Source organism: Xiphophorus maculatus, chromosome 5 (assembly GCF_002775205.1).
Source record: "Xiphophorus maculatus strain JP 163 A chromosome 5, X_maculatus-5.0-male, whole genome shotgun sequence".
In the NCBI taxonomy this organism is placed as follows: domain Eukaryota; kingdom Metazoa; phylum Chordata; class Actinopteri; order Cyprinodontiformes; family Poeciliidae; genus Xiphophorus; species Xiphophorus maculatus.
Window position 1 is genome coordinate 31,619,059 of NC_036447.1, and position 13,686 is coordinate 31,632,744.

The 13,686-nt window shown below is 36.8% G+C and overlaps 1 protein-coding gene across 1 annotated transcript in view; it reads right to left on the minus strand.

The window, feature by feature from the left end:
* The window catches only part of LOC102237391 (protein sidekick-1), a 487,074-nt gene that overhangs the window by 27,009 nt on the left and 446,379 nt on the right, over nucleotides 1–13,686 (minus strand). The window contains exons 29-30 of the mRNA XM_023333436.1: nucleotides 13,371–13,565; nucleotides 6,298–6,499 (exon numbers count right to left, since the gene is read on the minus strand). Coding sequence (XP_023189204.1) covers nucleotides 6,298–6,499; nucleotides 13,371–13,565 — 397 coding nt within the window. The remainder of the gene's footprint in view (nucleotides 1–6,297; nucleotides 6,500–13,370; nucleotides 13,566–13,686) is intronic.

The window sequence follows — 13,686 nt, forward strand, 5'->3', positions numbered from 1 at the left end:
AACCATATTTTTAATACTGAGGAGTGTTGATTGACAACATGCTAATTATTTATGACTGTGCAGAAGCAGCCTAATACCACTGAAGTTTGTGTCTGATTGGCATGGACTGTACTTATATACACCAAATTAAAGGGTCATTTCATTGTTTTAAAGGACTCTGATCTATATTTGATCATATCTTGTGGAAGAAATAAATAAATAAAAATAGACACGGATTTTAGATTATTTAAAACACAATTAGTGAGTCATGAAAATTAACATAGGGCTGGATGGTATCAGGAAAGCTTAGTGCCATTGTTTATTCCTATGACAACATTACTCGAATTTAACACATATTTTCTTAACTGCTCTCCATCTTTTTCTTATAAGCCTCCACCACTACTAGTGAATTTCAGCATTATAAATAAAACTAATATTTTATAATATAAATAAATAAAATATAAATATAATATAAATAAAATTAGTATGAAACTATAGTACCTGAAATATACCAACTTCAGCATCCAAGCATTTCTTTGGAGTTGTTATTGTAATGATCATTTCCATATATTAGATCCCCATTTATTCCATTTAAGAAAAATATAAAACAGACTTCTGTATTTTCCTCTAAAGTAATTTGTTAAATCCAAATCTTGTCTTGTTTATTGTAAGCTGAACGTATCATTACACACCTTTCTGGGTCTTGGACAGTCCTGTGTGTCACTGTTCTAGTTATTTTGGTTTGTATGACTCAGGGGTCTCCAACTCCAGTCCTCGAGTGTCTCTGTGTTGCATCACTGCTCCAGCACACTCGAATCAAATGAATTGCTAGCTTCTGTAAAACCTCCTGACATGAAACAAACTTAATTCTGCCTTTTGGTTCAGTTGTATTGGAGATGGAATGCATGTAGAAACTGTGGGTCAGTGGAACTTGAAGACTGGAGTTGGAAATGCCTGGTTGAACTTATTGCCCTGACGGTAGATGTGTGCAAGTTTAGGATTTAATCAAATTTCTTGTAGCCATTTCCTGACTTATAATAATACATTTTGAAGAGCAGTGAAGAAAACTTAGCCTCTGTTTTACATTATTTCTACCCCCTAGGGAAACCAGACGTAATGGATAAAATATTCCTCAATATTCTGATTAAAAAGCAAAATACCCCTCAAACAGATTTCAGCTGCATTTATTTTACAGAATCTGTCCCTGCGCCTTCTTAAAAAAAGATAATAATTATTATTATTCCTCAGTCTGGGCTCTTGTCTGTACTTAATGTGTGGACTACAATTCAATGGTAGTGAAAATAAATAACAAGGGAATTTATTTATCTCTATGATGAATGCCAGTAAATGTGGAGGGTGCTGTATGTGATTAAAGTTTGCTGTGTCTTAGCATTTGTAGGAAAATTTCCCGACATGAGATACTCAGAGCTCCTAACTAAGCCCTACTAAAAACAAGAGATCAAATAAAATCTGTAAGATATCATTTATGCATAAAGAATACGTACTCTTCCATAATTTATTGCCAGTCTTATTTTTAAATTTTTAAATTATTTGTCTATCCCTCGAAGGCATTTCTTCAAGTCATAAAGAGGAATTCAAGTGCTTACCAAAACCAAAAAAACATTTAAAACACTACTGTGTACCTTGAACAGCTTAGGATAAATATTTTTCTGGAATAACCTTCTCACCTTTTTTCAGACATGTTTTGCTCTTTCAGTGGCCTTAGAAAACCACACTAGTGCTTGAATAACAATTAGCCTTCACCTTTTCTCACCGTCTCCAGTGTCAAAGTGTTTTTATTGCAATATTCAAACAACATCTGCATTTCTCCTCTGTTCAAGGTGAAGGATATTATGAGCCCAGAATAACAATATATATCAGCCAATTTAAAAATGCCTAACTCTAGAGGCCGTTGTTATCAGAGTGACATAAAGCAGTAGCAAATCATAAAATATTGAAATTCTATGATTTGGTTTACTTTAACATTTTACTGTTTATGTTTATGTATTACCTTCTAGCATCCAAGTAAATTTTGTTGAGAGAGACTGAGATGTTTGTGAAGCTGCGGTTTTGTACCAGTTTGAAGGAGCGATCCACCTCAATCCAAGAGGAAAGCTATTGTGACCACAGAAAGTTGCTTTATTTTATTGCTTTGATTTTTCGACCTGCATATATGTAGAATATGTAGCAGTCTCAGCAGAACGTTAGACGTTATTCATGAGTTGCCCTGTTGTCTTACAATTACATACAATTAAATCCAGGGAGAAAGCTGTCATGGCTAGAAAAGCTAAGTTATTCCATGTGTTAATTGCTAATAAAAGTTCTTTTGAGTGTCAGCATTACATGATCTTGATATCATTTCAGTAAAATAGGAAATGTCCTGGAGTGAAAAATCTCTGTTCATGAAAAATGAATGACAGTTCACAACAGACACAACTGAATAGCTTAATTGTTGCAGCTTTTTAAACCATTTTTAATTAATGTCACATTCTGGAAAATGGTATGCCGCTGGCCGCTCTATTTAAGCAGTCTTGGGTTGAAACTTAGCAGCTCTACAGTTTATAGTGAATTTGACGTGAAAACATAATTTTGCTATGATATTAATTTGCAAAGTAAAATAGAAGATTTGGGCACAAATTGCAGCTGCTTAGCTGAAAATACCTGTGCGTTTATTTGTATCAGTTTATGCAACATATGAGACCAAGAGCTTGAAAAACTATATTCTGGATATTTACATTTGGATATCAGAAATGTTATTGAACCCACTGAATAAAATGAATTAGAACCTTCCATAAAAGTATAAAACCACTTGTCACATTTCAAGTCCTCCCACACATTATGAACACAAGTAAAACAAGTAATTCAAAGTTAGTCAGCTCAAACATCTTCCTGCATGTTCCCTGGGGGTTTACAGATCACCCAGGGGATTACAGAAGACCAGCCAGGAATTCAGCAGGAAGCAACAGTGGAGAAGTGTCTTCCTATATAATTAACAGCTTGGCTCAATGAGGGACCAGAAAACACCCTGCAGATTTGTGTACAATAAAGGAATAGAACATCAAAGACACTAAGCCTAAACTAGGTGGGGCGCCAACAGCGCTGGGAGGATGTTAAGGACAATGTTTAAAGATGTATGTGTGAAAAGTGTGCCTGTGCAGATAAGCCTGGGGGGCATGATGTTTTGCTTCTAGAGTTTTGTGGAAACAACAATTAATACTCATGAAAAGTAAGCATGAGTGAGCACGTAGAGATGAGAGTTAATTCCTCCATTCTTTGTTGCAACAAGATCTCAGAAATGGCATCAAAACAACAACAGCGGCTCCACAGTGATGGCAGACAGACTGTCCCTGAGGCAGGTTGAAACAGAGAGAGCTCACTCCAGCATCTCAAACAGCTCTGTGATCACTCGAGAAGAAGAACGCTTAAACAGTCATGAAGCACACTCCCAACACTGGTAAAAAGTCATCATAGACCAGCTTCTTAGGCTTTGTCTGCAAAGTTAGAGTCTGACCGATGTCTGCCGCTGCCTTAATGACACTATCATAGAGAGCAGGAAGACAGGGATGGGAAATGGAAGAGACAATTGTGCTGAAGCCCCCTTCAACTGGCAGAGCAGGGGTGATGCTTGAAGGAAAAAATGCCTGGCTGATAGTTTCTGAAAGCCGGGGCTGTTGATGGATGGAGGGAGAAAGGGAAGGAGACGGGGACAACAAGAGGGGTGACACATGAAAAGGCAAAAGCTGTTCTTAAGAAAGAATGGACAGAAGACACAGTCAAGCTTGAAAGCTCATGAGTGGACAGAGACAGATGGAAAATGGATATAAGGAAGTTAGAGCAGTTCCTTCAGTGCTCAGGTGATAGGTGACTGAGTTCCGCCCTGGTTATGGAGTAGTCATGAGATCATTTTACCACAACTGTTGCCTCATTCTTTGCAGGATATATTTTTATACATTTCTGTAAATAAACAAATGTTTCTTTACTGCCAAGTTTACACCAAAGTTGCTTAGGCTATTTAAATTAATACATGATCAAATGATCATGCAAAAAACTACAGTAGGACCAGTATTTTAACACCTTAATTTCAATAAATTAGTTACATAGATTTTAACGCATTGAACATTTTAATGCAATTAATCGTTCACATGCTAAAGAACCTTTGTATTTGTGTCTTTCTGGTATGCCAGGAAATTTGCTGCACAAGCAACATCCAAAAACAACAGCAAATGAAGACAAAGATGCTTCTCTGGGTTTCATTTTGCTTCAAAAAATTATCTGATGGAACGCTAGAAAATACTACTGCTGTATTCAAGTTGTGTAAAAAGGAGCTGAAATGTCAACAAGGTTATTCAAGACTAAAATACTCTACCTCAAATGAAATATTTATCTCAATGCAACACATTGCCAACAAACAAACAGCAGTTAGCACAGATGTTCCCAACACATCAAAAGTATCAATAATCCTTATTTCTCAAAAAAAAAAAAAATATTCAAAGAAGCTCCATGAATGATCAGGATTACTATGCACCAATCTGATGGTTGAAGAACCTGAAAAACAGATTAAAAACAAATATCTCTATTGTTAAGAGAGATATTATTTGTTTAGTGATTTTGAAGTAAAAAGAGTTTTTGGGTATAGAATATTGCTGGTTTTTGATTAAATGCTATTAATTAATTACAGGTCCTGCACTTAACTTGATTAAAGATGTCTCCCTACGTGAAAACCATTTTAAATTTAATGTTCTAGTCTGTTCCCATTTGCTCCCAACTCCATATTGCAAATGTACTCACATACATTACATGAAAACAAAATGGGTCTAACTAGTTTTTCACTACAATTCAAACAGATTGGAGTGCATTAGAATTTAGTCTCCTAAATTTTAGTCTAGTCTAGACTTCTGACTAGACTAGACTTTACAAGTCTCTTATCTGTCTGGATTTATACAGGTGTTCTGTGACGGCTTTAGATATTTGTTAGAGAGCCAAAGGAAACAAATTGCAGCACAGCAGACAGGTTAGGGGCAGGGTTGTGGAGAACAGAGTTATACAACAATATTCAATCTGAGAACAGGACAACCCACATGGGCTGCATGGACAAGTTCTGACAAAAAGTCTGAATCATGTTGACAGATCCAACATCATCTGGTCAGATAGGAACAAAATGTATGCATGGTGGAAAATATACTCTTCAGACCTGAACACCCTGAACACACCATCCCAACTGGTGAAACACATTGGTAGCAGTGTCATGCTGTGGGGATGCTGGTTTTCTTAAAGGTTTTTGTGGCACTATGGCATTATGATAAGCACCTGGACAGGAAGAAGAGCAGAGAGAGAAGGGGAAGGTACAGGCCGGGAATAGAACCAGAGACATCTGCAGTCTCTGCACATGGTGGGCCTGCTCTACCATTGAGCCATATGTGGTGCTGTGTGGTGCCGTGTGGCGCCATGTGGTGCCGTGAGGACACTAAAGCTGCTCAGATTGGAGACTGAATGGAACTAAATCCATAGCTGTCCTGGAGGAAAATCTTGGAGCAGAGATTTGCCTCCAGCGAGACACAAACCCTACGCTTGCAAGCAGGGCTAGAATGGAGTGGCGCCTGAGCGACAATAAAATAGCAGAACAGACTAATGACTGGACAACAACGTTGCAGGGTGACAATGATCAAACAAACAGCATTAACAGCCAGTCTATCAGCCAGTGTATTGCTTGTTTCTGTTCCATTTACAGCATAAATATGCCTCACTGTTTATAATTTCCGCAATTCAGTTTCTGTTTCTGAAGAAGATCTTAAGGCCCACACCTGTTGATAAATGGCCCGAAGTCAGATCCTGACCCCGATGTTTGGGAATCACTGGTTTAGATGAAAGCATATACTTATTTTAGAATGGCCCAGTCAAAGTCCAGAGCTACAGTATCTGTAATTTGAATAATTTACTGGGTAATTACATTTAGATACATTGCAATGTTCAGTACAACAGTAACTTTCCTTGCAGAATCTAATTTTGTTTTTTGGTAAAAAAAGGGTTTAATTTAAAATATGAGTAAAGAAAAAAAAAAAGAATTACTTATTCAGTGTTACTATCGGGTTAGCACTGAAACAGGCCCACCCCAGACAAGATTACACAGTGGATTTAGATTTTGTTTCTAAAAAAATTATTAGTGAATTAATGTCAATTTGAAGCCATTAGCATCTAATGATCTGATTCACACTCCCTAGTGAAAGACAAAGAGTGACAACTGACTTTTGTAGTCAATCATGCTGAAATTTTCACTTTTGCTGCTTCATCTAACAAGTGTGTCTCTGTGTTTTTGCATACCTGTCGACTGTCCAGGAGGTCACATTGTGTGGGACGTCAGCTGTGTGGGTCTTCCAGGGCCCATTCGGCAACTCCTTCAGCTGCAAAGTGAAGTACCTCAGAGGAGAGGAGCCCGAGCCACCAGTTACCCAGTAGACATGGAGTCGGCGAGCTTCCACCTCATCCTGAGGAACAGAAAGCTTCCTGGGTGGTTGGGGGCGCTCTGCAAGTGAGGTGAGGAAGGGAGGCAGAGAAATGTGGGGCAGTTAGAAGTAGTAAAGATGAGATATAGTCATAAATATGTTCCCTTTAATGCAGTTTTGAAATATTTTAGGAAAATGTAGATATTTTAGCCATAGCAAATTGTCAGGACAGGTTTTTAATCTGGAATTTTCTTTGTAATTATTTTTATTTGAGGAAGTTAACCCTTGTGCATACCACTCAACGTCAGTCAAAGTGTTAATTTGTATCAGCTTTTACCACCTAGTTTGTCGTTACTGACCTGAGAATATAAACATGGAGCAAATTTACAGTTTTTAAAAATGAACTGCCATAAAACCTTTTAATTAGGGAAAAACCTCCACATTTCCCATTACATTAAAATAATAATAACAATTAACATAAAATGGCTACAATAAACAGTACCTATAGAATCTTCTATATAAAACTGGCTTTAAGAACTTTTATGAAGCTTCATCTCAATAATTAAAAAAATTATTTATTTCAAGAACTTAGTAAAATTTATATATACGAACTAGATTTATTACAAAGTAATATATTTCAGATGCTATTTCTGGAAAGTTTGATAATAATAACTCACAGTGAATGAAAATCCAAACTTGGGTTTCTTAGAAACAAAGAATATTAGAATATCTACAACATATGGACCTTTATGATTATGGCATAACTTATGCAATCATGAGTAACCATGAACGTAGCATCATCAGAAGCATTTTACAGGCTGGACTGTTGCTCAGTGCTTCAGAGTCCTCAGTTTTGCATTATATTTAGAAATCTTTTTTAAAATTTTTGCTAAAGTGTTTACATGTGCCTGTAAACTCTTCTAATCTTTTACTTGATTGTTTTTCTTGCAGGAGGAAGGTAAAATGATAAAGGAAGTTTATCCCCGTAGTGTGATGAAAAGTATTCTTTGAATAGAAAAACTGGACTACACATGTGGGTTGCAGTCCTCTACAAACATTTGCAACCGACTTTGATACTGTTCACATCTTGTCAAATTAACTATTTAAAAGATTATCTTAATTGGATTTTTTGTTTACTAGTAAAATGTAGTGGTGGCAGCATCATGCTCTAAAGATGAGTTTGCTTCTGCATTTGATAGGAACATAGAGTTAAAATGACATCCTGGTAAATCCAAAAACATTCTAGGAAAAGAAAGAGACTGTGACATACAGTCCAGGTCTAAATCTAGATAACCTAAAAGATGCCTTCCATCCTTCTGACTGAGCTCAAGCTATTAAACATAGAAGCCAGTGAACAACAATTTCAGCTAATGGCCATTTTCCACATGTCTGGCAGTTGTAACTGCAAAAAACAAGGCTTTACATAGGACTGACCTGGGAATTTTATTTGTAAGAAATTTAAAAAAAACAATAAATCTTTTCCTCCCAATTAACATCTAAGCTCTAATTTATATAAACAATCACATAAAGTCCTAAGAACACATAGTGAAGTTTGTGTTTGTACAGTGAAAAAGTTCATGGGGTGTGAATACTTTCACAAGGAGCTTTATATGTCTATCAGAGTGTGCTACAGTGGATAAAGGTTTATGTGAACCACCACATTTAACCAGCATGTGAACCAGCATCAACAAAAAACATTTCTCAGATGCTGCCAGTGTGTGTATGCGTGTGGGGGTGTGTATGCATATGTTTGTAGTACCTTGTGGGGACCATGTTCCTTGACACATGAAGGAATACTACGTTGTGGGGACTCACTGCTCCTGGTGGAGTCCCCACAAGGGGAAACAAGGGGAAACACTGTTTTTGGGTCAGGGGGTAGATTTAGGACTAGGGTGTGAATTGAGGTTTGGTTACTGTTAGGTTACTGTTAGGTATTAGGTGCCCTACCCTAACACTAAGGTAGGGTTAGTGTTAGGGTAGGGTAAGGTAAGGGTTAGGGTTAGGATAAGGTTAAGGCTGTAGAAATGAATACAATTCGGAATTCAATGGAAAATCCCCACTAAAATAGCCACGCAAACGTGTGTGTGGGGTTTTTTTTTGTCCTTGGTATTCAATTACAAGATGAAGGATGGCTCTTGGAGTTGCTATCTCTGTACAGCCGTGCTAAGTGATGAGTAGACCTCAACACAAACTCAACACAGGAGTAGAAACACACCTGCAGGCTCAACTGTCTCATTTCGGGGGGCATCAACCTATCGATTTAGTCTAGAAATAAAAGCATTATTGATTGTCTCTGAAGTTTAATTAATCTACATTTATTTTGTGGAAAAAACCCGACCACAGTTGAGCACACGTTGATAGCTACACAATACTCAGCATCCTACACTCAGCCTTATCAGAAGTAATTTGGCTCAAATGTGTTTGTCTCCTTCTTTCCCCCACACAGCACCGTTCTCCAGTCCCATCAAAATTGGACTTATTGTCTACCGCCTTTCTGATAACATCTTCTTCTGAATGCCGGTTGTCCTTTTGTTCTGATTCACAATTAAGATTTTGTTCTGATAATAAACTCATAATTGTGAGAACAAGTGGGGCTCTGTCATCACGAGTACTTCTGCTGCTGTGAAAATGGGAGGACAAGCGAAGAAAACAGAGGCAGAGATGTTGCAAAACTTTTTATTCTGTCTGTTGCCTTGTTGGTGATCAGCCTGAAAAGACAAACACTGCGCTAATTAAACTCTGCAGGAAGAATTACAGCTCCCTGCCAAATGTATGTGGTGTCATATTCACACACACACTCAAGTTTTTTTTCATGAGATTTATTTGGTTTCCTTGTGATCATCCTACATAAATCTCTATTTGACTTTTCTGTCTTTCTCAGTGCAGGAAGGAGCCATTCTGTGACTGAAGTGGAACAGAGAACGACTATATCCTATTATCAGGAAATCCTGATAATGATACACTGAATGTTACTGTGTCTTATCCAATTAAAATGAACTACATTTAACAATACCTTTGAAAATATTATCATGATTTCCAAAATCTACAAAAGTTCTTTAAATTGTTGTACTTGGATGGTTTTGTTGGTTTTTGTTAGACCTAGATTGACAGATTGTGCTGCTGAACTGGCAGGAGATCAGAAATGGATTGCATCAAAGTCTCTTTGCTGAAAGTTATTGAAAAAAAACAAGTTCCTAGAAAAGCCAAAATGGTTTGATTGTTAAAAACATATTTAAAGAGAGAAGAGTAATATTCTATAAACTATAGAAAATGAAAAGATGTATTAACTTTCTGATAAAACAAATAACATATACTGAAGCAGATAGAACATGGTAGAGAGTTCTTTCACAGTTTTTCTGGAGTTTTTAGAACATTCTGGAATTTGAACCAGCTTGGATAATAATTAATAATAAAGATCTTATTATTTCTAGATTCAGATATAAAAAAGACAATCCAGAAATTTTAAAAGTGTAGGTTTGGGCTGTTTATGTTCTGTTTTATAACTTCTGAATCAAAACAAACTGCTTTATTTACTACACTTACTTTTACTTTTAAGTTACAGAAATATTTCTTCTGGCTTTCAGGATGTCAGCTGTCATTTTTTGGCAAAGTGAAAATATTTTCAGTCTCAGGTTTTTAGAAACTCAACAGCAGCAGAATAACAGTCAGAGATAAACATCATATATCTCACCACAGGAACAGGCTGTCAAACTCTTTCTTAGTCTGTGTTTTTCAGAAATCATCTTACTGTTTTTGTTTACACTTTGCCAAGAGACCACCGAGTGCCAAGATTAGATGAAATGTTACTGGGAATAACAGCATGTTTTCTGCCCTAAAATCATAATTGCCATAATTGCAAAATAATGACAGAAGTGTTGATCAGAAATAATTACTGTGGTTTACAAAATAAGAGATAGTGCATTGATGTGGTTCCATGTCTGTTTTTTTTTTCACTTTAATTTTTAATAATAAAGAAAGTAATGGAAGCAGCTAGGCTGTTGGCAAGAGAGACACATAATCCCCTCTTAAGCGAGAGAGAAATTAATTTGGAGTTGTTCAGACTCCCCAGGTTATTTTTTTACATTTCTAACTCTCAATATAACTCTACAGGAGACCTGGTATCTGGAGGGCTTAATATTCACAGTTCTATAAATCTATAAATGTCCTTTTGTCTTGTTCTGTACTTCTTAAATTCTCCTCTACTGTTAAAAGGTCATATTTTCATTTGTGATAACTTTTAGTGGCCTGTAATAATGGCACATGTATGTTCATCTACAAACTGCTTGTTGCTGAGGAGCTAAAAACCTATGAGTGTCGTGTCTGCATATTTCACTCGCTGTTCTTTCTCTGACCTCCATTTCTGTGAATATATTACATAAACTGTGATGTTAAATACATAATTCTGTGTAAGGCTGCAGAAAACATCCATCCATCACACGCTTATTTTTGTAAATTGGATCTTTTCGTCATGACTCAATATACAATCACTGCCATTGATCATATTAAATTTCATTTTCTGTAGATGTTCTAATTGTGCCTTGTGTCTGTCTGTCTATCTGTCACTTCATCATGAAGCAACAAAAAGACATGCAGGATAGGAAACCATGCACCCACTGATAGCTTTAAACAATTTAAACAAGTCAATTAATCTAACTTACAATTTTAGATTGTGGGAGGAGGTCTGACTACCTGCATATGTCCAGGTACACTGGGGACAACATTCAAACTCCATGCAGAAAGACCCTTGGCCAGGATTTAAACCTAGGACCTTCTTGCTCCAGGGAAACAATGCTAGTCTGTCACCCTGCAGCCTATCTTACACTTTAGACACTTCAAAAACTTGAATTATTGTACAGTCTTTTATGCACTGGCAAGATAAGTTATGAAAGGTATGGAAATGATTCACAGCTCTACATTATACTGTCACCAATTCATTATGGACCCATTCAAAAACTGAGTAAATGGTCTGGAAAAAATTGGTGTGTGGATGTGCCATAACTTTCTCCAGCTGAATAGAAACAAAACAAAGGAATTATCTTTGAAACAAAGGATGAACAATCTACAGTCAGTAAACAGCTTCAGTTATTACAGCTAGAAACTAGAGATCAGACCTGAAATCTGGGAGGAGTGATGAACTCTGACCTGAACCTTCAGAGCCACAAAGTCAGTCTTCTATCACCTGAAGAACATTTCCAGGATTAAAGGACCAATGTCCCACCAAGATCTAGACAAACTCATCCTTGTGTTTATCTTTAGTCACACTGATTACTGAAAGTATCTTCACAGGTTATTTTCTGCAGCTAAGATGTGCAGTCTGTTTAAAATTAACTATGATATCTTTGGTGCGGTTTGTCTGTGTAGATGTGAACAAAATATCTGTACTAAAACTGTTTGGGGGAAGTGGTCTTGGTAAGGTTCTTAACAGACTTCGTATCAACAAATATTACATTTCTGTTTTTAACGAAACATGCTTATTATAGAGAATGTTATGTTATGTTTCTCCCTCTGAGAGGGAGCAAATATTAGCTTACCGAGCTAATATTTGCAGTGGTAAATAGCTAACTAACATACAGCTTTAGCTATTCAGCTGTGTTTTAAAGCACAGTCAAAAAGTCTATGATGAGAAATATTCCCCAGTTGGCCAATTTGTCGTTCTTCTAAGGAAGGGAAACCTGTAATAGTCTTCATCTAGGTTGATGACTGGCAAACTTCAGTCTGGAACTTCAGATGGGAGCTCAATTAGAGAGTTTTAAATGTAGTAGCCGAATGATGCAAAATTTATCAATTTTTCAGGCATACAGTACATTTTTGAAACACAGACTGTACTAAGATTTAATTACAAACACACAAAAATAAAATATCATTTAGAGATGTATCTTACTGAAGTAAGATTAGAATTTTGCCAAAAAGAGGGGGAGTAAAAATATTTTCAACCAAAGGTTGATGTTTCTCCATTTGCTCAATCACTCATAGATGCATTATTGCAATTCTTCAATATATCTGTGTTGCAAACTTGTTACAAATTCTACATGAGATATCTGCACAATAAAACTGCAGAAACATTAATAGTTATTAGTAAAATATTTTTTGTTTCATCAAAACAAAATAAACATGCTGATTTTTTAAATTGGATCTTTTTGACATGACTTAGTATACAATCACTGCTATTTATCACATTAAATTACATTTTCTGGAGATGTTCTAATTGTGCCTTACCTCAGTGAACACACACGCATCCACACCCATACACGAAGGTGCACACACACAGAACACACTTTTGTATCTTCACAGAAAACTAAAACTTGTTTTCTTTCAAATCTTGCAAAAACTACAAGCAACAACATCAGCAAACCATCAACCACATACTGTTCACTGCAAACAGAGCAGCAGAAATGTCCCTGTGGCTTTGTTTTATTTCCCACAGCAGATATTTTGACTCACTGCAGAAACAAAAGCCCAGACACAGCTAATAGCATTCATTATAATCCTGTTTCAGTTCACAGCTCCATCAGTGAGACTGTGTGTGCTGGGCTCTGAACCTGGCATGTACAGATAGAGTATCTAGAATGGTGCTATCATTAAAAAGTACCTTTGGACCAAGCTCAACTGTAGAGTGGTATTCCCTCTTTCCTGTGGAAAAGTTCACATTTGTTGCCCCTCTGCCTCTTGCTCATCTTCCTTATAAATACAACTTTGACTTTGAAACTTAGAAGATTCTTTTTGTCTCTCCAGGACACAAATGATTGATTCAAATCTTGAATCAATCATTTGTAGGAGGTGATCTTTTGTCAGGGAGGCAGGTCAGATTTTTTTACTGATAGTGTTGGTTTCACTTTTTGTTGCTCTGATACCTCAGAAAGTTTAATTCATAATTCAGAAAATAGTCAAATAACGTCAATAAATCAACCAGAGTGCTGATACGGATACTGCTTCAGTGTGTGTGTTCTTTACCTCTGCGTTCAGTGGTAACTACCAGAGCCTCCTGCTGCTCGCCCCAGCCCACGGCAGTGCGAGCTGTGAGGCAAAACACGTAGGTGTGTTCAGAGGAGAGACCTGTGACAGTGAACTGGCGAGCATTGGAGCCCACTTCCACAGTAGTCCACCGCAGAGGGTCCCTGCTGTAAAGGCAGTATGATATTTGGTAGCCTAGTGAAAAGTGGAGGAAAAGAAAAAATTATAATTATTTGGTGTTGAATTCTGTTTGTACCCACAAGAACTAAAATCGTCTAACTATGAAATTATGACAGCACTACTATCATGCTATTTT